The 24,892-nt window shown below is 35.9% G+C and overlaps 1 protein-coding gene across 3 annotated transcripts; it reads left to right on the top strand.

Annotated features, from left to right (window-relative positions):
• The first annotated feature begins 1,421 nt into the window (after positions 1-1,421).
• On the top strand, positions 1,422-24,461 carry LOC127791190 (D-lactate dehydrogenase [cytochrome], mitochondrial). 3 transcript variants are annotated; one of them, XM_052321027.1, is made up of 18 exons: positions 1,422-1,869; positions 2,020-2,122; positions 2,349-2,449; positions 3,071-3,119; positions 3,408-3,500; positions 4,261-4,375; positions 4,886-4,906; positions 5,622-5,665; positions 5,737-5,798; positions 7,643-7,739; positions 10,526-10,600; positions 13,005-13,113; positions 14,871-14,980; positions 15,384-15,446; positions 19,812-19,891; positions 19,971-20,101; positions 23,739-23,782; positions 24,048-24,461. In XM_052321027.1, the coding sequence occupies exons 1-18, from the start codon at positions 1,610-1,612 to the stop codon at positions 24,165-24,167; spliced, it is 1,677 nt and encodes a 558-aa protein (XP_052176987.1). In that variant the 5' UTR covers positions 1,422-1,609; the 3' UTR covers positions 24,168-24,461. The 3 variants fall into 3 exon arrangements, 2 of the variants coding, with proteins under 2 accessions (XP_052176987.1, XP_052176986.1); XM_052321026.1 differs by having other exon boundaries at positions 4,886-4,946; positions 5,629-5,665; XR_008020884.1 differs by lacking the exon at positions 24,048-24,461 and having other exon boundaries at positions 4,886-4,946; positions 5,629-5,665; positions 19,976-20,101.
• Positions 24,462-24,892: the final 431 nt, after the last annotated feature.

Below are 24,892 nucleotides of genomic sequence, written 5' to 3'. Positions count from 1 at the left end.
CAAAATGCTAAAAACAAATCCCATAAAGTATATATAAAAATAATTCCAACTATAGGAGTTTTAGGGTGAAATCTACCCTAATATATATGTGGTACAAACATCAAAGTCCAGAGATGCCGGGCACAGCTCTCTACCACAAAGTCAAGACCATACGGTACGGAGGAGGAAGCCTTGGGGCCGGATAACCGGCAGTGTGCGCCTATGAAATTTAAATTTATGGGAGCTAAAAACGCAATTACTAAAGTCTAACAGTGTATTATTGAAATTTATAAACAACACTTAGTGTTGTCTAATCCCGTGACTAATCTTACAAGTTGAATAGAATATTAAAAAACCAACCACTCAATACTACCGGGCAGTGGGCGAGCGTCACACCCTTCCCATCTCACCGCTACCGCGCGCCCACAGATTCCGCTTTCTGCCTCATCGCATGCTGGATTCCTCGGCCCACAGCCCATTGATCACACTTTGCTGCTCATCATCTCCTTCTCCAATACTTGGATACACGTGTAAACTTGCTGTTTGCTTGTGAATCAATTAAACTAACTTCATGTTTGTCATTTATCTATACATTTTAACTTTAGATATTTTTAATAAAATATATTTGATACGGAAAATTTATTTTTAATTGTCATAAAATATCTCACCATCCATCCAAATAAATGGCTTCTACAGTTGGGTGCTCAATACTCAGAAGTCAGTTTTGTAAAGACTTATATGAACTTAACCTAACTAATTAATCACAACCAAGTTTATAATTTTGAACTCAAAACTAATTTTGTATAGCCTTTGAAAATATTACTTTACAAAATATGACTGAACAAGAATATATAGTAATATTTGACGTCCAAACTACTGATTATTATTTCATGTCAATTATGTTTATCATTGAAGAATTTTTATACAATTAAAATAAGAAGTAAAAGAATTAAAATTTATCAAAAGAAATAAATTTGATACTTCAATGATAATTGTTACTCATGGGTACACACACGTCTTTAAGGTGCGTAATGCCAACATAAATGTTTTAATTTAAATGGATTAAAGTATTAATTATTAGCAAAGCAACATGTTTTACATTATGCATGTGGAAGTAATAAAATAGATTTAAAATTTTATAATAAAGTTTATTTTATTTTTAAAATTTAAGTACATAATAATTATGATATTAGGTTAAGTTGAACAGGATGGAGAGGCTTACAATATGATATAATAATATAAAAAAATAAAATTAACTTTTTTATTTATTAACTTGAATTTTTAGATGCGGCGATAGTTAATAATTTATCATATGCGTCACCGCACGGAAAGTAGATGGATCAAAGATTTACACGAGTTGAGGATTTGTGAATTTATTATTTTCTCGGGAAGTCAAGAATTTGTGGATTTCAAGGCGACGAATTGGAAAAGACAACGTAAGAAACATGCAAATTTTTCCAGAAAAGAAAAGAAAAGGATAAGAAATTGACATTTGGCTCCAGTAACTTGAATCATTGATTTCACCCATTTGCGGATACCCCTCCCGCGATTCATCCGTTGATTTCTTTCTTCATCAACCCCCCTGCAATTGATAATCTCTTCGTTGTCACTGTGAGCTTCTGCAGAATCCATGGCGTTTTCGTCCTGGTTTTCTCGTTTACGCTCGTCCTCGAAACCCGTGTACAACAACCTCCGATTTTCGTTCTTCAATACACATAGAACTCGAAGCTCAGAACTTGCAAAGGTACTGACTTCAGAAACGAAACATACCCCAATCGAATCATGGGCGTGTTCTTTGCTTCCAGTGGCCTTGGCCTTCTCTGCTGGGTCACTCGCTCTCTATACCCAGAAAAACCCATCTTTCTGCGATGCCTCTGATCTTGATCATCGGTAATGAATTCACAGCCTGAATTCCTTCTGGTCTCTCTCTCTGGGTTTTGTTTAAAATGGAACTTTGGTTCAACTTTCAATAATTGATGGAGCTTTTGGAGTGGGTTTATGATTTATGAATTGGGAATTTATTCTTATATTGTTCTGCAGAGGTGTGAGCTTTGGGGGAAAAGGAAGCACAGAATATTTGGTGAAGGGATCCCACAAAGATGTACCTCAAGAGCTTCTTGATGAATTGGAGGACATTTGTCGGGTAATATATCAATTTATCTATTTAGTTTAGTTTTGACAATAAGGTTTGGAGTTCTCATACTCATTTACGTTACCTTGCATGATTGCAAATTTTCATTTTTATTAGTCAGCAATAAGTTGAGAGCCTTAATTCTTTTTGTTTTTGAATTGTTTCCACCCCAAGGTATTTTAGCAGATGCTTTGTATTTGTCAAGATAATTATGCGACGCTACTTTTATATTACACAGGATAATATGACAATGGATTTTGACGAGAGGTATTTTCATGGGAAACCACAAAACAGCTTCCACAAAGCAGTGAATATCCCTGATGTGGTTGTTTTTCCGAGGTGAGGTTGGGTTTTAAGATAACCCTGGAAACTATGCCATAATTTGTTTTCCAACTGGCACTCCAGTTGTTGTCTTTGGAGAAATACATTTGTTTAGATTGCTTGCTCCTGAATTTGTCACCAATCTTTTACCTCGTTCACCCATATCAAACCGTTATCTCTCTGCTTGAGGTCATATTCAGATCCTAAAACCCTCTTATTTCTCATAATGAGATTCTGTTTTCATTTTATACTCATAATTATAGTTGATCTGCTCGTGAGTTGAATCTGTCTAACTGAGCTATTGATAAACAATGCTGAGCTGATAAATTTGAACTCTGCCTTGAATTTGTTTGATAATGATCCATAAGCCTTTGTCCAGGATTTTGGGTCCCCAAAAATCACCTAAATTGAAATACCACGTATACATTTTCTGCTGTTACTTTGATTGCTACAATTTTGTGAGGCAAGGGGTAAGGCGACTCGAGCTACTAATTTAGTCCTTACTTTTATTGTTTTACTTTTTGTAAAGGAAATAAAAATGTTGTTAGTCCTTACTTCATTATTCTTGTGGTCTACTAGTAGTACACTATCTCCTAGCTGTCTCATGAAAATGCACCTGATGCAGTAGTTTGTGTGCAGGTCAGCAGAGGAGGTGTCCAAAATAGTTAAATCTTGTAACAAGCATAAGGTCCAAATTTTTCTTGTTGCTTTTCAGTTCATATGGTTTGCTGTTTGTTTGACTTCAATATCGCTCTTCACCTGTTCATTGAATTCTATGCTCTTGGACTGCATCAACTGATAACTGTCTTGCATACATTGTGAGGAAGTTCAAACTAAAAACTGAAGATAACTAAATCTTCCATCCAATTCCAATGCTTGTTACTCAACGTATTTATTGTAAAACTGGAAGAGCTTATAACCTGATTTATTTATTCGAGTCTTTTAAAATTTCTGATGTTTATAATTTAATAAGCAGGTCCCTATCGTACCATATGGTGGAGCTACATCAATTGAGGGTCACACCTTATCACCTCATGGAGGTGTTTGCATTGACATGACTTTGATGAAAGTATGGGCTTGTTTTTTGTTCTAAATCATGTTAAATGGCTGTAAGGATTTCTTATTATATATTCAGTTTTTTGACATTCAGTAATAATCCTAATCTTTTATTAGTATCACTGGCACATTTTGGTGTTTTGTAATGGATTTTGAACTCAAGACAGTGTCTTCTCTCTCTCTCTCTCTATATATATATATGTGTGTGTGTGTGTGTGTGTAAGGTTCCTTTTAACATTTAGGTTTTTTTTTTGGTTGATATCCTCTGTAGTCTGTACTTCATGGATTGTGTGCCATTAGGCCCGCTGATGTGCCATTCTACTGGTCAAATTTATAAGGCCTGGAGCTGGGGCGGGTCCTCCTTACTGCTTTACTTCAAGTCTGTGTGGCTTTTTTGGATTTTTTTTTTTTTTTTGCATTATCCATTTTAGTAGGCTGCCGATGGGTTTTCCGCCTTATTCCTAGGATGCCCTTAATGACTTCCAATTTAACAAACCAAGGGTAAGGTTGTATATGAAGATGACCTTCCCCTGATCCTCACAAACTGGGCAGCCCCATGCATTGGGGATGCCCTTTTACAGTACAGTTTGAGGCAATCTAATCTGAAACAAACATGGATATACTATGGAAGCTTATTAGTATTTTTGAGCTTGTGATCTAATTGAGTGCTATTCCAATGGATAAATAACAATTAACTTTTGTTGCTTAACATAATTATTACATAAGTGTCTGCTCTTCATTGTCTTTTATTTTGCATTGATGTTAAATTGTAGAGTGTCAAATCATTACATGTTAAAGACATGGATGTGGTTGTTGAGCCTGGGATTGGCTGGATGGAGCTTAATGAATACTTGGAGCCTTACGGTCTATTTTTTCCACTTGATCCTGGTCAGTTTTGGATATATCTTCTGTTTGACTATTCATTTAATGTTCCTGATATATTTTAATGCCTATTACAATTTTTTTGCTAAGTTATGCTAATTATTGCCAATTATTATTCTTTTTTCTAAGTTATGCTGATTATAGGTTCCTGATTTTTTTTTGGGGAAAAATAGATGTTCCATGTCAGGCCTTTTAAAAATGCCCCTGCTAAGTAGTTTTCCCTTAGCATGAAGTTCCCTTGCTACCATTATCTGAATAGTGCCACAGCGTTGAATTTATTAACATTACTACTTGATAACTTAGTTTTATAATATTGCTCCAGTATCTGGTGACTGGTCAAAATTTGAGGATAAATTCTTCTGTTTACAAATCTTACTGCTTGCAGTTGTTATCCTTTCTGCCTGAAAATGAGGAAATTAATTGATAAATTATTTTGATTTATCAAGTGTATTAGAAGGATATTTACCACAAATTATTGTACAGAATTTTTATATTTATCACCATTCTGACTTGCAGGACCTGGAGCAACCATTGGAGGTATGTGTGCTACGCGCTGTTCTGGTTCTTTAGCTGTAAGGTATTAACTCAGTTCCATGGAGTACTAGTTGGAAGCTTTGATTTACATTTATGCTTGCAGTCCAGTGATTATGCTGTCAAAAAGGACCACAACTGGTTATTTAAAATGAATATTATAGTTCCTTTTTCTATTCAATTGGTTCATTTTATACTTTAGATATATTCAAGTAGGATCTTTCTAGGATTTTGATTCAGTCAATTTGACAAGAACTGTTTTAATTCTTAGATCTTTTTGGTAGCTTGATGACTAGTCTTTTGGTAGAATTGTTGTAGGAACTCAATTATCATCATCATCAATATTGTACCTTCTCTTAACCAAGTTAGGGTTGGTGATATTGTATTCACAATATCAGTTAACTTTTAAAAGTCACATTAACAATACAATACCATGCAAAAGAATATTGTGGCACAATTTTACTCTAGATGCCCTTCCTGATGCGACTCTCTAGCAAGGGAATGATGAGATAAAGTTCCATCATCATCTTCATATGAAAAAGTTTCATGAGATTTCAGTGAACGAAGATAATTGATATGGTCGTATTTCATTACATAGTTGATATTGTGAAACCAACTCGTATAACATGGAACTCAAAGTTGCACAAATTCTTCTTGCTTGCTTCCTGAGTTTGAAAAAGATGTATTTTTATGGGATCTGAGTTAATGGTTTTGTTTTTAGCATGCAGGTATGGAACTATGCGTGATAATGTCATCAATCTCAAGGTTTGTTATCTCTCCTTTGATGTGTAAGATATGTGTCATATGTTGCATTTTACATTGTAGTTCACCTGCAGGTTGTTTTACCCAATGGAGATATTGTCAAAACTGGATCACGTGCTAGAAAAAGTGCTGCCGGGTGTGTTCTTTGATCTATTCAACCTGTGCTAGTAGTTAGTCTTTTCATCCACTGTCTCAGGATCACTATATATATGGGAAATAAATTTTGAGTCACTAATTATTAGAATAACACAATGTGGAAAGAATTGCTAGCCAGAGTACAAACTATTGGAGTGAATCTTCATAAGTTGATGATCCCTCTTTGAGATACATTCTACATGTATATATAAAACAGTAAAAATTCAAAGATATTGCCATGCTTTTGGTGAATGTCTAGGCTGACATCTTCATCTCTTTTCTGGTTGATGGTGTAAGGTAGTCAAAGATACTGCCCATGTCAAGGGAACTGGCAAGGGCGTGCTGGCTGAGGTTTCCAAACACCTTGATCTGCATGCTTGCTTCTTGCCCCTTGACTTAGCTTGCCTCCCTTCATGCCTTGTGAATTGGTTGAGCGCAAGGTGTCACCCATGCATGCCTACCTCTATGTGAAGGTGCTGACAGTAGCTTTTAGTACTTACAACACACAACACTATCACAAATTCAAAACATCTCATTATTTCACACACAAAAGGAACTCTCTCACACTGTTATACTTACGACAAGCACACACACTCACAATATCACACTTAAGAACTGAACACAGCATACAAACATAATAGACTAGCACCAGCACAGAGCCAAGAACTATCTCAACACTAGCAAGCTGGCACTCATGCAAGGGGAGAAAACTCCTCATTCACACAGCCCAGGTCTATATAGGCTTTTATACAGTTGGGGCATTGAAGACTGTTCTACCTTGTTATAGCTTTCCCAGTTCTTTCAACTTTATTAGCCTTCAGCCAGCTCCTTTTCAGCTCCCACAGCCTCTATGCAGCTACCTTCTCTTTTCTATGGGTCTCCAGCTGTAAGGAGATTTATTCCTCATTATATCACAGCATATCACCTTTTCGCAGCCAGCCTTCTGCCCATCTTCAGCCTTCATCTCACCAAATTTTCTTAAGCCAATAGCATCCTCAAAAGCCCATTTGGATTCAATGGGAGCATCATATCTTCCAAACAATAAAAAGTTAATTCTCAAAATAAGGCCTTTTCCAATAATGAATTTTAACCTATGAAAGTGGGAGCTTGGTCATATTTTAGCTCCATATTGCATATCTAAGAATACCGAACACAAGATACCGAGGTTAGGTGCTTTCAAGAGTCCTTATAGAAATCAAGTGTTAAAACACTGATTTTTGACTCTCTCTTAACTCCATAAACACACTAAATTACTTGATGAAATTCCAATTCTTCTGGTTATATTCTATACAGAAGGTTTTAAGCTCTTATTGAGTCATCAAATGTTACCAAGTTGCAAGATGAGGTCATTTTGTGTCTCTTGTGTGTGTCTCTTGAAAGCACCAAGGTTAGGTGCTTTCAAGAGCCCTTATAGAAACCAAGTGTTATAACACTGATTTTTGACTCTCTCTTAACTCCTTCATAAACACACTAAATTACCTGATGAAATTCCAATTCTTCTGGTTATTCCACACAGAAGGTTTTAAGTTTTTAATGAGTCATCAAATGCTACCAAGTTGCAAGATGAGGTCATTTTGTGTCTCTTACATGTGCTCTCATCTAAACTAGGATTGCAGTTGACCTACATCTTCTTATCTAACCTGGTAAACTTGGTAAATGTCATTTATCTCATTTTACAAAATAAGGTTCACTATATTTCTCATATAACAATGTATATACATGGCATGTACCCAATCATGATGCATGAACTTCTGGTTTTGAGAGTCATTTAGTATTTGCTTCTGGCTCTAATTTAATTACTTTCAGTTAGGCCACCTTCTTAACCTTTGAAATTGCACGTGCTAGGTATGATCTGGCGCGACTCATAATTGGAAGTGAAGGAACTTTGGGTGTGATAACTGAAGTTACTTTGCGCCTTCAGAAAATTCCACAGTACTCAGTGGTACTTTTTGACTATTTCTGTTTTATGGTTTTCTTTTCACTGTTATTGCGTTGATTGTTACTCAAAGCTTCAGTGCTTACTGAATTTGTTTCTTTGTAAAGATTGTATAATCCTGTAATTGGTATTTGCCTCATTGTTTTTTTTTTAATTATCAAAATTGGAAACTCTGTCACTTATGCCATTCCTAACTTTCCTAATTTTCCTGTTAGCTTATACTGTGTATCATCTCTTATTTGTGCGAAAAATAAGCCATTAGTATCTACTTGAGATCAATGACTTATGGGTTGTAATCATCAAAATGTTCTCATATGTTTTGATGCTAAAATGTGCAGATAACAGATGAATGTTTTGAAAATCAGTTATGGGAAATTGGTTCAGTTGAATTAGCACTTAGCAGTAAATAAGGATCTGGTGGTCAGAACTGGACTTGAGTTGCTATGTGATTCTTTCCATAATTGGTTACATTATGCAAGCAGAGTGTTGTGCAATTGAGGTCAAAAAGGGTAGCATGGGTCATGGAATAGATTAGAAATTTTTAGTAGATTCATACCATCATTTAACAGATTTCATAATTGTTTGAGTCTAGATAATTGGGTTAGCTCCAAATTATGATCTATGTTCCACAAGAATATAACTCATATCCTTGTTGAACATGTTAAAATACAAGTTAGAAGTGCCATGTGGTGTGCCTGGTGTTGGTGGCCTTGATTTTGCATGCCTGATCGGTACTTTTAGTTTATATCTTTTGGAGAGAATGTATTGACTCTCATATTTAAATGTTTTTTCATTGTATTCTGATGACATAAGATTAATGAAAACAAATGATGTTTTTTGTATGTTCAATGGATGATATCGTTTGGGATTCCTAATTGTTTGAGAATATATTTTATTTTTCCTTTTTAGTTTAGGATTCTTATTTCCTTTTGGTTTTGGATTTTTATTCTTATTTGCAGTTGAATTCCTGTAATAATTATTTTCCTCTTTATTATAGATTCCCTTCTATTAATAGGGATGCTATGTAGTGGTTTTTAGCATCAATTTGAATGAAATAATAAGTCTTTTTTGGAGAAAGATTTCTCTTATTTGCTCTTTTTCCATGTGGTGGAATCCTAAGGATTGGAGTGTAATTGTATCCTTGGTGTGGCCTGCTAAGGTGGTGATTTGGTCGTTCATCTACATCAACTTTGCTCATTCGTAGTGGGGTTTTAACCTTGGCAAAATAAGATTTGAGTAGCCCATCCATGTTTTCAAGAAATCAGGTCTTGAGGAAGGTGACTGTATCAGTGAACTGAGGAAGAGATTGGAAGTAGGATGGATGTTAAAGTAATAAAGGAATGAACAAAAGTAGTAAAATGTAGACTGGGGCATATCATATAATGCCCAAGGATTTCGTGCCTAAAGAGGGTTAATGATGGAGTTATAGTTAGAAGATTAGATGGTGGGTCTTGCATGAGAGATATTTGAATGGTTAGATCATGGATATAGTAGAATTTGACTGGTGGTTGATATGTTAATTGACCTTGGGTTGTGTGCTCCATGAAAGAATGTTCCTCATGTGCTATGGGATGTTTGTTCCTAATCCGGATGGCGTAATTGGTCCCTGTCCTTTCTGCTTGGAGAGTTTGAATTTTAGTGATGTTTTTATAGGCTTGTGAGCTGTTAGGGGTGTTATATTAAGATTTCTTTGTAGATTTTCAAGATTCAATATTCTTATGTTATGCTCTTTACTTCCTTTTCATATTTGAATACTGCTTGTTTGATTTTTGATTCTTGAGAGTTCCTGTATTGTGTGGTCTTTTACTTGTCAATGTGTGACCACTGTTTTTCATTCAATGGAGGAAGTATTAGCAAGTGGGAATACAAACAAGCACATGAATATCTACAACGGAGCAAGTATTAGCAAGGGGACATAAACAAACACAAGATTCATGTTTTTAGTGGGCCGATCTAGGTAATAAGCCTGAGGGAAGGTGTTATGGACTTAATTATGTTCTCAAGCTTGGCCCTAATCATGATGGAGGTTGTTTCTTTTTCACTTTTCCTATGTTTAATTTTGTCCTGAAGCATGGTCATAAACATTGTGGGTATTGTTCTTTTTCACTTTTCCTATGTTTTTGTTATGGAGGTTGCTTAGCTTTATATGCTTTGAGCTGAATATGGAAAATTGTTTTCTTGATTGTGTTGGCTTGATTTTCAAAGTCACATCCTTGTTGAACATTTACGGGGTTCTTAGCAGGCTGCAAGATAAGTAGTGTAATTCCAGTAACTGAACCCAAGTAGCTTTTAATGCTTTATTCTGTTGCTGGATTATAATGACCACCTTGGTTTGAAGTCTCAACAAAATTTGAAACTTGACACTGTTCATCAATTCCATTGAATCCTTGGAAACAGTGCATTGGTGGATAATTTCAAACCAGAGTAGGTTAGTTCAGTGTATAAATTACTTCTTCTTTAACCCATTCATGGATACTAACTCAACTCAACTTGACTTTTTCTGAACCATTTGAGGCAAGCTACATGTACCCTACTTCACTATTCTGCTGCACCCGAAGTCCACAGTTGAAGTTGACTACAATATATTGTCCCTCTCTCCTGTAATTAGACAGTGTGGTGGAGCACCTATTAGTCTTTGTTATACATTGCCAAACCATCTCTCCTGATTTTTATTTTTATGGATCTATACCTGACCTATATAATTTTCCCGAAAAATAAGAATTACCGGCAACTTTACCAAGTCTTTATTGGCAAAGTGGTTATGCTTTCCATTGACTAAAAGTTTCTTACAGGTTGCAATGTGCAATTTTCCGACAATTAAGGATGCAGCAGATGTTGCTATAGCTACCATGTTATCTGGTATACAGGTCAGATCTGACTTTGTTCTTAAATTTGTTTTGTGCCCCTGCATGTTCCAATGTGATTATTTAACCACTCCAATTAATTGTAAGTCATTCGAAAGAAAAATGGTGATGCACTATCTTTATACTTGCTTTGCTTTGTTTTCAAAGGTCCTGCTTTGTATTATATTTTGAATTAAAAAATATCTATGATTATTATTTAACAATTGCCAACAAGATACACCTTGCTTCAACTGTCTTATACCTTTTTCTAAAACAATGTGAAAGATGTATAGGAATGAAAGGCATATATACTAGTTTGCATAAATAATGTAACATTAACTGGACGCCTTACTGGGACACTCCCGTTGTACTTGTATTGATACTAAATGTTTAAACCTGACACTTATGCCCCTAGAATATAAGTAAATACCTAAGAAACACTTCACTAATCCTGGATTATTAGTGTGAAACTCACTTTGGAGGAACAATTTTAATTCATGTATGCCCTTGACATGTTCTCTAGTAATCACAAATCATCAGCGTACATTTTAATCATATACTACATTTGCAGAACAATGATAGGAAAACATGCTGATTCACAATACACCAATCAGTATTTGAGTCCTGGACACCCAAACACAGGTTTGTTCGGAGGAAGAGTTGCAAGATCGAGAGTATCATTAGCCTAAAGATTTAACTTCTCTTCTGTTGCAGTTCTTAACCAGTATGAGATAAAGGTTCTGAAACAGTGAAGAGCGGATATGGAAGATAAACATTGATGGAGCATTAACACAAGGACAAGGATATAAGGCACAAAATTAGAGATAATGTAGGAAGTGTAGGTTCATTTACATTCTGAACACAATAAGAAAATGCTACCCATTGGTACCTGGATCTAAGGCCAAGGAAGATCTGGTGGAGCATATGAAGTAAGAGGGGCTAACTCTTCTACTTTACTCCTCATATACACCTGCAAATTATTGGAAAGATGAAGAGACTACTCAATTGGAACATGCAGAGACAAGGATTGAGTCGACAAGAGGCTATAATTGGTAATTGAAGATTATTATCCAGGTTCATGGAGAAATAAGTGTTAATAAAATATGGAGTAGATTCAGAAAAATTGAAGGAAATTATTTATCCCCTAGACTTTGGACAAAAAAATGCCTAATGCTGTGCATTTTAGAAGCTGACAGATAATCTCCTTATACTTTAGGCTGCAGTATAAAATCAACAGCTCTTGGTGGTTCTTAATAGACTTAATAAAAGATGAGAAGAAATGATCAATAACTTTCATTTAGTTTTTATAACAAACATGACCCTTTAATTTAATATTTTATGGGTCAAATTGGTATATGAAACACACACACACACACACACAAATAAGCATAATAGATTCATTCATATTTTACTTCAATCTAACATATAAAGAATTTATGTGTCAACTTCTGATATTACAGAGTTAATGTGTTAGTCACCCAATGACAATGTACAAGAGAAGGAAGGTAATTACTCCCCAAAAGTAAGATCTTCACATGCAAAATATTAAGGGTACAGTTAAACCATCAATATCCCTTTCTTGAGACTCAGATCATTTCAAAAAATTGGAAATCCCACTGACCAGCTAATGAACAGAGGAAATACAAGTGAAGATATGAGGAAGAAAGAGGAAATAAAGACTTTCAAGGACAAAAGAAGGAATGAGGAGAATGAACCTATAGTACTGAAGAGGGCATCACCTATAGAACAGAAGATTATTGAAGCATTCATCCATAAGAGTAGGTAGGAAACGTGTTCTTCCACAAGATACGATTCTTCTTATCAGCCACCCCATTGCTTCAAATTCAGTTGCCAGATGAGGGTGGAATCTAATATGGCAACATCCTTTTGCCTTGTCCAAGCCATATTAGAAAAATGGTGAAGCAAATAAAGAGTATTGCAAAATCCTGATGAAAAAGAATCTTACCTGTATCTTTCCAGTACATCTTGCCGTTTCATGGTTATCCTATGTTCTGCTCACTTGTTTTGTTTGATTTTCCTTTTGTTGTTACTCTTGTTCTATTCTTTTTCAAATTGACATGTCATGATACATTAGCAAATGATGAATCATGGAACAGTTGTCTTTCATCTTCTATGATGACTTCTTGTTTATGTCTATTAACATGGTATTAAATCTGCAAAAGGTGAAAAGAAAAGAACTTCAAGAACAGGGGTACACTTGATTCTGTAGTGTGCAAATTGCATACTTTTATCTATGAAAATATCTAAGCTTCACTTCTGTGTTGCTTATCATCAAGAGTATAGACAGCAAACATGTGCATGACTCTTGTTCTAGCTAGAGCAAATTGAATTTCAAAACGTACAAGTTTGATGAGGATGATGCACTGTTAATAAACCACTTTTTCACATATTTTCTGTTTCATAATAGGTTTCAAGAGTGGAACTACTAGATGAGGTTCAAGTGAAAGCTGTCAACATTGCTAATGGGAAAAACTTGCCTGAAGTTCCAACTTTGATGTTTGAATTTGTAGGCACAGGTGAGATGTGATTCTTTTTATGGTGGTGGTGATATCAATTAATTTGTTTTTAAACAGACAGTCTGCTATATATTTCACTGTGTAGAAAATATAATGTAGTTGTCATTTTAAGTTAAACTTTATATTTATGATGTGGCGAATGAGATTAACAGACTGAATATTGTGAAATGCAAGGAGCACTTTTTCTATGAGTGGGAATGGGATGGTATGGTTTCTTCCGCCAAGAAAGGATAGCATGATGAGAATCAAATATAAAAAGCAATGCCTTTTCAATAATGAGATATGTGATAAGAGAGCCTTTCTGTGTGTGTAAGTATTAAATGTGGAAAGAATAGAAGTAGACATGGAAGGCTATGACAAATGATAGATATAAGTTCTCTATAAACCCAGACTAAATAACTTTGATGTACTTCTAAATCTCCACTTGAGGAATCATATTGTTGAAAGATGAAGTTTGACAATTGGATGTGATTACAGTGCTAGATATATTTTTATTGTTTACTCATTATATATTTTTGACTTTGCCATACAAGTTTTCCTTTATTTGGCATGATGACTCTCCTTGAGTTAACTCCTGCTGTCAGTTATGGAAATGTACCAGAAGTAACTACGCAAATCAACCTTGTGATATATCCTGCAAGCTTTTTGCCTCCTCTTGCTCAAGCTTCTCCTTGGAAGGACCTACTCAGCTTAACTAAGCAAACCCACATGGTGCCCATCCTTAGAGGCATAAGGTCATCGCTGCCACTTGTCTCAATAGAAAATGGTTGCTCACCTATCAAAACATCAACTAGTCCCCTTGTCTGAACTTGTGGAACAGAGCCTAGAAACAAGGCAATGTACTTACGTCTCTGTCTTGATGGAGAAGGGGGGCACTCCTAGACCAGTCAAATGAGAGAAGAACAATAGAAGACAAAGACACTTTTTGAAGGAATTTGGTCTCATTGAACAAAGTGCTCTACTCCCTGCAACCCTTGGAGGTGCCACCCTTACCTACTTGGGGGATGGCAGCTTTACATGTTGAAGGTTTGTCTGAAGAATGCTCTCCATACCAATTTGTTGAGTATGGAGGAAGACCCACCTGTTCGTAGGTTGCTTTTGCCTGAGGGCATCATGGGCTTGTTTTTCAAAGATCAATCATGTATAAAATCCTTAAGGATCGGGCTCTTTTCTACTATGGACCTGTAAAAATCGAGGGCTCCCCCATCCCTGCCTCCTCTTTCTCTCTTAATCACCTTGGTACTCTCTCTTCTAATTTTAAGTGATCATACAGCCCCTTGTGCATATCATTACCTCCCAGAAGGCCCACCCATTCAAGTCCACTCTCATGTAACATGCACATGACTAATCTGCTAAGATCGAGAACCAAGTGACTCTATGAGTTGTGTTTTTAATACACTATAGCTCCTTCCATGAATTCTCTCATAAAAAACTATATTATACTTGTTCTGTCATTGGAAATTTCTTGGGTATATGGTAGATAGCTGTTGATCCTGGTTTTATGCATACTTGAAATTGTTTAACACGAGTTAGATAAGATTAAGGAACATTGTATTAAAGATTAGGAAATGTGAATTTAGTGCATATAAGAAAATAAGGTTGTTCATTGTGAATCAAGGCCTTAAGTAATTCCATCTACAGAAAAATGTAATCTAATTACTTACTTCTCCTTTGCGTATATATGTGTGTGTGTGTGTGTGTGTATAGTTTCATCATGACTGCTAGCATTTATGCTGTGTAATGTTCCATTTCACCAGAAGCATATTCACATGAGCAAACACAAATTGTTCAGAAGATTGCATCCGAGCATAATGGATCAGATTTTGTTTTTGCAGAAGATCCTGAGGCCAAAAATGAACTTTGGAAGGTACATGGCCCTCTAGTTGCTGTATCATTCATTCACTGTTGTAGTTTTGTGCTTTTAAGTTCTCTTTGTGATGTTTTCTTCACATTTTTCATGGCCGCTCTTAATTAATCCAGTTTGAAAAAAATCATCATATATCAACATAATCAAATTAGTTGATCAACTTTTCTATTCAGATACTACTCATTGTAACCAGTTGCTTGATATGGTCTTTATCTCCATTGTTTTGCCCTCCAAAGTTCACAGTTTGAAATTTAATTTCTGTTTTCTAAATTGTTTCCAAATACGCCCTCAGCATAAACATTCTCATACTTTCGTAGTGAGGTGGTTAACCAAAATTGTCTAGGTTATCATAATCTTTTGCCTTAAAATTTATTAAGTTCGTTATTTGTTGTTGTATATGTAGATAAGGAAAGAGGCACTTTGGGCTTGCTTTGCTATGCAACCAAATTTTGAAGCAATGATATCGGTCAGTTTATACTCACTTAGTTGTGTTCTATCAGCAGTAGACCTTACATGAAGTTGCATGTTTGGTTGCTTTGAAGAAATTCAGATGCTCTGGTGTTAGTGCTCCTCAAGATTTTAAATATGTATAAAATAATAACTGACATGGTTTTCTCGATAGGGTTTGGGATTAGCTAAAACACTTATCCCAATTGCCCTTAATTTGTGTTTCCTGTTGTTAAACATAGGGCATAAGTTTAGTTTAATGCTTTTATTCTCATTATCTTCACTTGAATTTTTTTGGGTCTTCTGAGAGATTTGTTGTATCTTGGCGGATTTTTTTGGGTCTTCTGACCAAATGCTTCTCAGTCTTTATGTGCTTAAATTTTCCCTAGTTGATGTCTGCTCCAAATTCCTATAGCATTCATATGAAACGTTTTCCATTTTTTTGGTTCCTGTCATCCCACTGATAACTCCTAACATCATTTGCATTCTCCAGCCTATCATTTTAAATTTGATTTTTGAGTTTCCGATGTCCTAATTTATAATTGGTTTATGTTGTTTGTCATTGTTAAGTCACCACTTACCCTAAAAGTTTAAGCTATTAGGAAAGGCCCAATATTATCACGCTCTCTAACAGTCTATTTCAACTTGATGAGTATAAGGAAATTGCTTAGCATTTTTAAAGACCACCATCAAACTGGTGCAGACAACAAGAAGCTCGTAAAAAAGCAAGTTCAATGAAACTCTATAATTGTAACTGACAGCAGGTATATTTCAATGCTGGCCCCTTGCAACCTGACAGTGTTTTTGTTTAGTAGAGTTCTATTTCTCATTTATTTATACTTTATTTGTGACTGTCAGTTCTATTAATGACTTGTTAAGTTTTTAGATAATTGCTATTTTGGTAAGTGTAGAAAGCCGTGTAATAGAAATAGAGATAGTTAGGAAAAATATATAGGCAGTTTCATTCATACAAAATATATAGTTAGGTAGTTTTTTTCTATATGTAACTATCTCCGTATGAGCAGTTATCATTTGTAATATAAATATGTGTTAAATCCAAATAATAAGTAACGAGTTTTACAGTCCAAACTTTTTCATGGTATCAGAGCGGTGAGATGGAGAGTTCAGAGAGAGAGAGAGGCGAAGATGGTGAAGTTCTTGAAGCCAAAATTGAGAAACCCTAATTTCCCAAGAGAAAACATTGCCACCATCAGCCATTGCCCCATCTCCTTCATCTTTGTTCACCATCGCCGCAGTCACAACCGCAACTGTTGTCATCATCATCGTCGCCCTTAATTGCAATCACAATTGTTGCCATCGAAGGGATAATCGACCACAACCATGAAGCTGCGTTGGAGAAAGCAAAGGGCGCAACACAAAACTTGAACAGCCATCACCGTCATCAGAGAAGATGAAGGGGCGCAACACAGAGCCATACTCTAGCATCGAAGATGGTAGATGTAGGCAGTTGGTCACATGCAAAGAGTCACACCGGTCGTCCTCACAGATAAGACGGACGGTCATTCACACCAGAGAAGGTGAAGAAGACTGCCAAGAAGTCTCATGTCAAGGAATTTGCTGGCATCAGCAAATACCCTAAGAGGGTGATTCACAAGGGGTTAAGAAGAGCTAAGAAGTCTTGCATCGAGGCATTCATCAAACTTGTCAATGCCAATAAAATAAATCTAGTGTTAGTGAAGACACAGGAAGTTAGAGTAAATTTCATCCTCCACAAGATGGCACAAGATAATGCCACAAAGGATAAGTATTTTGACCCTAAAGGCACATCAAATCGGAGTAAATTTCTTCCTCCACAATACGGCATCTGACCCTAACAACACAGTAGAGGCGTTGTTAAGGAGACCTCTTAGTTACTAAATATCTTAGTCGTATAACTAGATATTGGCAGCAACTCAACATGTTCAAAGTGATCTAAATGGACAGGGATTTTATAAAGAAAAAAATTAAAGGTGGACAAGGATCTACCGAAAACTCAACTTGAAGATGTGACAATCCAAACTAGGCTTCCTTAATATTTATAACCCAGCTTGAGGGGGCATATAGAAAATTGTGTACAAGAAATAGAGACAATTAGAAGAAATATATAGGCAGTTTCATTCATACAAAATATACAGTTAGGCAGTTTTTTTTTTTTTTGTAATTGTCTCCATATGAACAGTTACTATTTGTAATATAAATATGTGTTCAATTCGAATAATAGGTAAGGAGTTTACAGTCCAAACTTCTTCATTAAGTTTAAGAATTTCCCTGGACATGGGAGGGGTGGGTAGTCCATACTTCAAATCAAGCTGCATGATTGATTTGTTCTTTAAGGTTCATATTTGGTTTGAGAGGTTTGAACCAAGTCATAAAAAGTAAAGTTCCCTATTTGGTAGTCCAAAGAGTAGGTGTAGAAGACCTGTGAAGCTTTTCTTTGAAGAACTGTGAATGTGATATGTAGATATACAGACTGGAGAATGGACATGCATGGATGGTAATTTTCAAAAATAAGGGAACATATAATGATTGGCATGCCAATAAATAAGACATTTTGTATGTATACATGATAATGAAATATGCTCATTTATTTTTCATTTTATGATATGCTCATATTTTATTTTGTCAAAATACCATGAATTCCTTTGCCCCATTTTATAGGTTGACACATAGAAGGGTGTCTCTTGTGAATGAGGCTCCTCGCTTTATGAGGGTTGGGAGAGGGTCATTTTTGTACACAGCCTTACCCTTGCTTTGCAATGAGGCTAAGTCCACAACTTGAACTTGTGGCCTTCTAGTCACAAGGATCAACCTTAACATTACTACCAATACTCACCCTCTTTATATGTTGATATATAGAAAGTCATAAAATCCTTTCAAGAAAAGCTCTTTCTCAAACATTTTGGAAGTTTAAGTCTTCGGGATTAAAAAAACTTAAGCTTAAAGGAGGAGAATAATATGTCTAAATTCAATTATTTAATCTTAACTTCTCAAGCATTGTTGTTAAATCTTAACAGGGACTCATGTTAGTAAAGTGTGTTCTGAACAAGTTCAAGACAAAATAAGACATGATTGGATATGTGTCTAACTCTTCTCTAGGCCCATGAATGTAGGTGCTTCATGCATCTTTGAAAACTGAGGCAACAACATACCAGAAGTGTCTTTTCTTCCTAGCTTATATATGTCAATGTAGTTCCTTTAGTACAACTGAAAACATGCTTTTAAAGCATTCTTATTTTTGAATTGTTAACCACAATCTCATATAAAAGCTTAAGCTTTTAGATTAGATGGTGATTAACAATTTAACATGGTACTAAAGTATGCAAAGGTGTTTAGCTCAAACCTCACTGTTGATCCTATATTTAAATTGTTGTATATGCTTGGAGTAGTTCTGCAATGAAGCTTGACCACATGTGAGGGGGCGTGTTCAGAGAAAAAATAATAATATAAAAAATAAAGCTAACCCTCTAACTTAATTTTTAGATTAGACGGTGGTTAATAATTTAACTCTTATGAATTCTATAATACAATTTTGCCATGGCTATGTAGGTGCAGTGCGTATAATTTTCTATTTCTCTCTCCATCCATCTTTTTTTCCTTCACTTTTTTGGTTTGCAATTCTAAGCATTAAAAATTCATGAATCCAATCTAGCTTATTTGTTCTCCAAATTTAAACCCTAGTGTGAAGTAGGGGAACTTCAAAATGGTTGCTGTTTACATGTCAACAAGGGTGGATCTATGAAGAGAAGTTGGGGCACTTGCCCAAACTTACATGTCTTATTACAGTATTACTTTTGGCATAAAACTTGAATTTACAAATTTAAAGGTTGCTTCAAGTAAAAACCTGATCAAACTCTCCGTCTTTTTTCCTACTGTTCTCTAAATCTATGCATTTTATCTTCCTAGGTAATTATTAAATCTATCAGGGATCTGTGGTGTGGTATCGATACTTAGTTGACATTCATAAAAAGTATCTAATGAATTATGAGTTCAATACATCCTATTTAGCAGAAAGACGGATCTCCCTTGCTCATTATCAAACAATCACTTATTCACAAACCTCATGCAGGGCTAATAGTTTTCATTTTCCGTGTGTCCTAAGAGTAATTTGTTGTTATTTTTAAATATTCCCAATCACGGGAAAGTCTTGCTGCTGTACCATTTTTCCATCTGTTGAAACATAAGTTGGTCTTCTGCATATTTGGCTAGTTTCACCCAGAACTTCCTATGTTTCAACCATTAAGAGGGCCAGTTTCACATTTTATTGGGTTATTTGGTTGTAGTAATCAGTTATTCCACCATTAAGATAGATGATCACCTCTTATGGTAAGCTGTTTTCACTACCTTGTTTTACTTGAGGAAGTTGCTATATCTTTGTTTATTGTAGGATGTTTGTGTTCCTCTGTCGCATCTAGCAGAATTAATATCAAGATCAAAAGAGGAGCTAGATGCATCACCATTGGTGTGGTATGTTTATTCTAAATGGGTTGCATTCTTCCATCAGAAAATTAAACTGCATAAATTAAACTTGATATATTAACAACAGCACAGTTATTGCTCATGCTGGTGATGGAAACTTCCACACTGTGATTCTATTTGATCCAAGTCAAGAGGAACAACGGCGAGAAGCTGAGAGATTAAACCATTTCATGGTGCATACTGCTTTATCTATGGAAGGTACACTCTTAATAAAAAGCATATGTTGGTAAATGATTTTCCTTAATGACCAATGCCTGTAAGCTATTCTTAGCGGGATGTCTTCCTTTTGGATCTTCTGGCTTCTTGGATTGCATCTTGTGTTGCATGAATGAGAAATTTCATAGGTAGCTATGGAGAAACAAATTAAGCTTTGTTTCAAATTGATAGAGTTACTAATGATGATAAGCCAGGAACAGGCAAGTTTGAACTATTTCTTTATGCTGGCAGGCTTGTTATCCCAATTCCAGAATTAATTTGCCTGAGTTATGACTTTTTCCTCTTTTAGCCATAATTTGACTAGCGACAGAAGGTACTTGACTATGGTAGCCTAATTGAATGAGGAATACATGGAATTACCCTTCTCTTATGTGATTCTATATGCTATTTCCAGTTTGGTAATGACTGATGGCTAATTTTAAAACCATCTTTGCAATAATGTTTTGAACATTAAGAGGAGCATCTTGAGGGATAGCTTTTAGAGCCATTGTGACTGGCATATAATTAGCTGGTGATTCCCCATGCAATGCAAGTAGCTCCAAGTGGAGTGAGTAATCCAATAGATAATATAGGTAAGAACTCATGTAGATTCAAAAGTAAAGAAGAAAAGGAGAGGGAGGAGATGCTCTACTTAGCTGTGTGGAAAAGAATACTTTTCTGTATTGTATTGTGTTACTGTACACTAGATATTTATTACAAGTGTGGATCCCAATTTGGGAACCAAAATAATTAGGGATTAGTCAACTTAATCAAGAAAGTTAAAAAAAATAAAGGAAACAATACCAACAAGGTAACATAATCTTATCCTCAAAAGGAAACTCCATAAATAAGGAAATAGAGATATTTTAGGAAAAAACAATTATAGGAAGGATTTCTGGATTTCTAACAAACTGTAACTCTCTGTCCTGGGTTTTGGTGCATTTGTGGATAACACATCACAGATGCCTAAGCTTTTACCTTTCTGTTCTCTTTGTATGAGCAGTTTTTCCTTTTGAGGAGGCAAGCCACAATGTTGGCAACTCTTTAAGATCATGATAATTCCCTTTAATTATATTTGTGGAACGTGTGATGGCACTTGCTTGTACCAACTTCTTGTCCACATGCCACAAGCAAATTTCACCTCCTAGTGCTGTTGAAGATTAGTGTGTGCTTGTGTATTGTGAGTGGGGTGGGATATGTTTCTTGAACTGTTCTGTGCTTGGATTTAAATAGGCTGAAGCTTGATTCAAGGTAACCATAAGAGAGCATAGCCTCAACTCATCTGAATGTTCCTGCATCTGGTCATCTGCAGATATTAATTAGTTTGTTGCAAAAAGAATAAAATTTAAAATGGTAATTTATTAGGGAACATCGGCAGTTTTTCTGTATTTATGTATAAATAGTTCTATGCCCTTTTTGTGTTTGACACTATCAATTGCATCCAATCCAATACAATCAAGCAGAATGAGATCTAAACTCAGTGAAAAATATTGTTACATATTATTCATAATTAAACATTTGAAACTTTGATATATGATTCGGTAACATCAGTTTGTTCATAAGAATTACTAAGTATGGTACTCTACCAGGTCCATAGCACTAGGTTTGTCTAAATAAGTATACTGAGTGCTTAACCTTCGTTGGCAGTAAATAAAATGCTGATTATGAGTTTATTTCAAAAATCTGTGCATGTTGGGGTACGTCTCAAGACAGTTTGGGGCATGGCGAAGTTTGTCTTGTGCCTGACTTGGTGCATGGTTTTAGGCATCAATGTCGCTACCTAGTGGAGTACATTTTTTAACATAATCATAGGTTAGAAATCTGCCTTATAGAGACTCAAGTTCTGGAATGCTTCCTTATAGATCACCTACAGAGTTGGTGTTGGGCTAAACACGTGCCTGGCTGAGATGGGCAGGTAGTAGCGTGGCCAGGGAATTTTACTGCAGTTGACCTTGGTCTGGATAGATGTAACTTGGTTGAATCGACTACATAGGTTGGCCATAGTAATTTTGCAACATGGTTAGACAACCACATCTGATGCCGAACAATAAAATAGAATGCTTTGGTACCATATTTATGTGGAGCACTCAAAAGATAGGAGGAGGAAGTAGGGGAAATAAGAACAGAAGAAATACCCAAATAGGTTCACCTTTCGAATTGCTGCTGAATCCATGGGCAGACAAGAGATAACCTGGCAAATTGAAACATCTTATTAGCTAGAGGAAAAGAAAGCAAAAGTGATTCCCTTAGTAGCAGCCAGCAAATGGGAGCAGCCTAAACCATGAAATGGGAGAGCAATATAAGCTTCGGGCTGCTTGGCGAAGCGGTGGAGTGCTGCACCCTAGATGGTGAGAGTCCAGTAACTAAAAGCATCATTAGCTTGTGCTCTGACCCAAGTAGCCTGGGACACGTGGGATCCCTGTGTGAATCAGCAAGGACCCCCTTGCAAGGCTAAATACTCCTAGGTGACTGATAGCGAAGTAGTATAGTGAGGGAAGGGTGAAATGAACCCACATCAGGGAGTGAATTAGAACATGCCAAGAGAAAAACAGAGAAGAGAGATAATAGCCAAAGCGGAAATCATAGAGAAACTGTAGATAAGAAAAGGGAACAATTACTGATTACATACTGAGTGCTGAAATGCTACAATGAAGACACCCACTGACCCACACATGCTTCAGTGACATATTTCTCCTTTAGTCAGGAAGGAGGGAAAACGGGATGAGGAAAGGGAACTTAAAGATACAACAGGCTTTTTATACATCTGTAAGGCCATATGACATCATTGAAGGCAAACTAATTTCAGTGAAGGAAATCCTTCATTGGATCACCATGATGCACTTTTGTCATCCTGTAGGCTTCCCATCTCATGTAACCTCATCATCCATTTGACACTGTATTTGTGCTTTCTTTCATCTCTCTCTTCTTCCTTTCATACACCTACAGACCTTCAGCAAGTAATTTTTGTTCCAGAACCAGATCATCTGGGACATCATCAGTACTCCCAAGTGGCAAGTTTTTTCTCCTCTGTTGGTGCAGGAGGCATCTCTTCTGCAACTTCTTTATGCACAATGTTAGCTCTCATTTATCTGCAGCAGCTTCAGCTGCATCAATACCTGCAGCACTGGTAGATTAGCTGTTTCAGATCATCTGTTTACAGCACTTGTATAGTTGCTTGTATAAGCATCTTCTTCATACTTGCTTTTAGAAGGGATTGCTCCTGGTCCTTTATAATCCTGCCAGCACGATCATATTCAACTTCTCTCACACTTTGCCCCAGTAAAGTTCTCTTGGAAGTTCCTCAGAAACCGCACTACCATACTTCTCCATAATTGTCTCCTTCACTTGGGATTTTAATTTCTCCTTCCTGATCTTATAATTCTTAGAAAGCAATCCAGCTTGAGATGGAGCTGCTTGCATGTGTACATCCTGGTCGGTTATTGAGATTCTTGAACTCCAATGCTCACCATTGACGCTACCCATTTTGCAAATCTCATCCAATGCTTCCACAAGTCAGTAGTAGTACAAGTAGTTTTGTATTCTTGTTAAATATGATGCTAGACCTCGAAAGTGGTATTTTTTAATGTAACAACACTGAAGTAGCTTCTTCTTTCCTTTTCAATTTTCTTGTGCCGAGCAGGAACATGCACGGGAGAACACGGCGTTGGTACAGGAAAAATGAAGGTATAACACTCTTGCTCTGTGATGTAAATTAATGGCCTTTCATGTGAATAATAATAATTGGATGTATGGTGCCTAATGCATTTGCCCCCAAATCAGTATCACTATGGTCGTTATAAGCCAATCTAGATGTCAACTCTTTTCACAGTTTGCTAAGTAGAGTAGAGCATGCTCCATTGATTCAGTTCAACTGGATCTCTGCTTTGAAGTTACTTCATTTTGTAGTTAAAGATCAATCTAATGATATCCGTTCTGTGATTGGTTGCAGTACCTTGAGAAAGAACTTGGAATTGAAGCTCTCAGGACAATGAAAAGTATTAAAGAAGCTTTGGATCCAAATAATATCATGAATCCAGGAAAGATCATTCCACCTCATGTTTGTTTTTAACTTCTCTTTCTCTATTTCCATGTCAATGCCGATGTCAACCTGCCATAGCTTCTGGATCTGCAGCAACGATAAATTATCCATGAATCTCATAAAAACTTGGTTTCTTTCTTTTGTTCTTCTTCTTTTTGAGTTGGGGATAACACAATCTCTGTGTACTTTCTTCTAGAACTGGGAAATGTTTTCTTTTCCTATTTAAGTTTTGATGCTTTCTCTTTAATCAAAGTGCTCAACTTACAAAATAAGTTAGATGATGAAAATGTATGTCATGGTTGATGCAGTGTGAATTCTTTTTTATTTTTTCTAATAAGTTACAGTGCAAATATTACCGAATATTAACAGTTAATTTTAACTAGGGATAAACAGATCTACCTTCCCTCAAATTAGTTGAAATATACCTAGTATTCCTTCTTGAAATTACAGAGATCTCTTATATTACTAACAAAATATGTAATTTATTTTGTCCTTGGTTTTTAATAAGTTGTCATCTCTCATACCTAACTTCCTCTCTTCTCTAACTTAAAATACATTTTAATTGTAAAAAATATTTTTTAATTACAATATTTATTTACAGTAATCTAAAATATATATTTTTAAAATACGAATATAAAGTAGAACCAAGTGGTTGCTCCATTGAGCTGCCATCGGATGCCAACATTCAATTTGATGAACCCATCGCGTCGGCAATGAGATTTTGGGTATAGGGTTTTGTAAAAAAAACTTGGCCG

Source organism: Diospyros lotus, chromosome 14, assembly GCF_014633365.1.
Source record: "Diospyros lotus cultivar Yz01 chromosome 14, ASM1463336v1, whole genome shotgun sequence".
Classification (NCBI taxonomy): Eukaryota; Viridiplantae; Streptophyta; class Magnoliopsida; order Ericales; family Ebenaceae; genus Diospyros; species Diospyros lotus.
The sequence above is the reverse complement of the archived record's forward strand: the minus strand, read 5'-3'. Positions and strand labels throughout refer to the sequence as shown.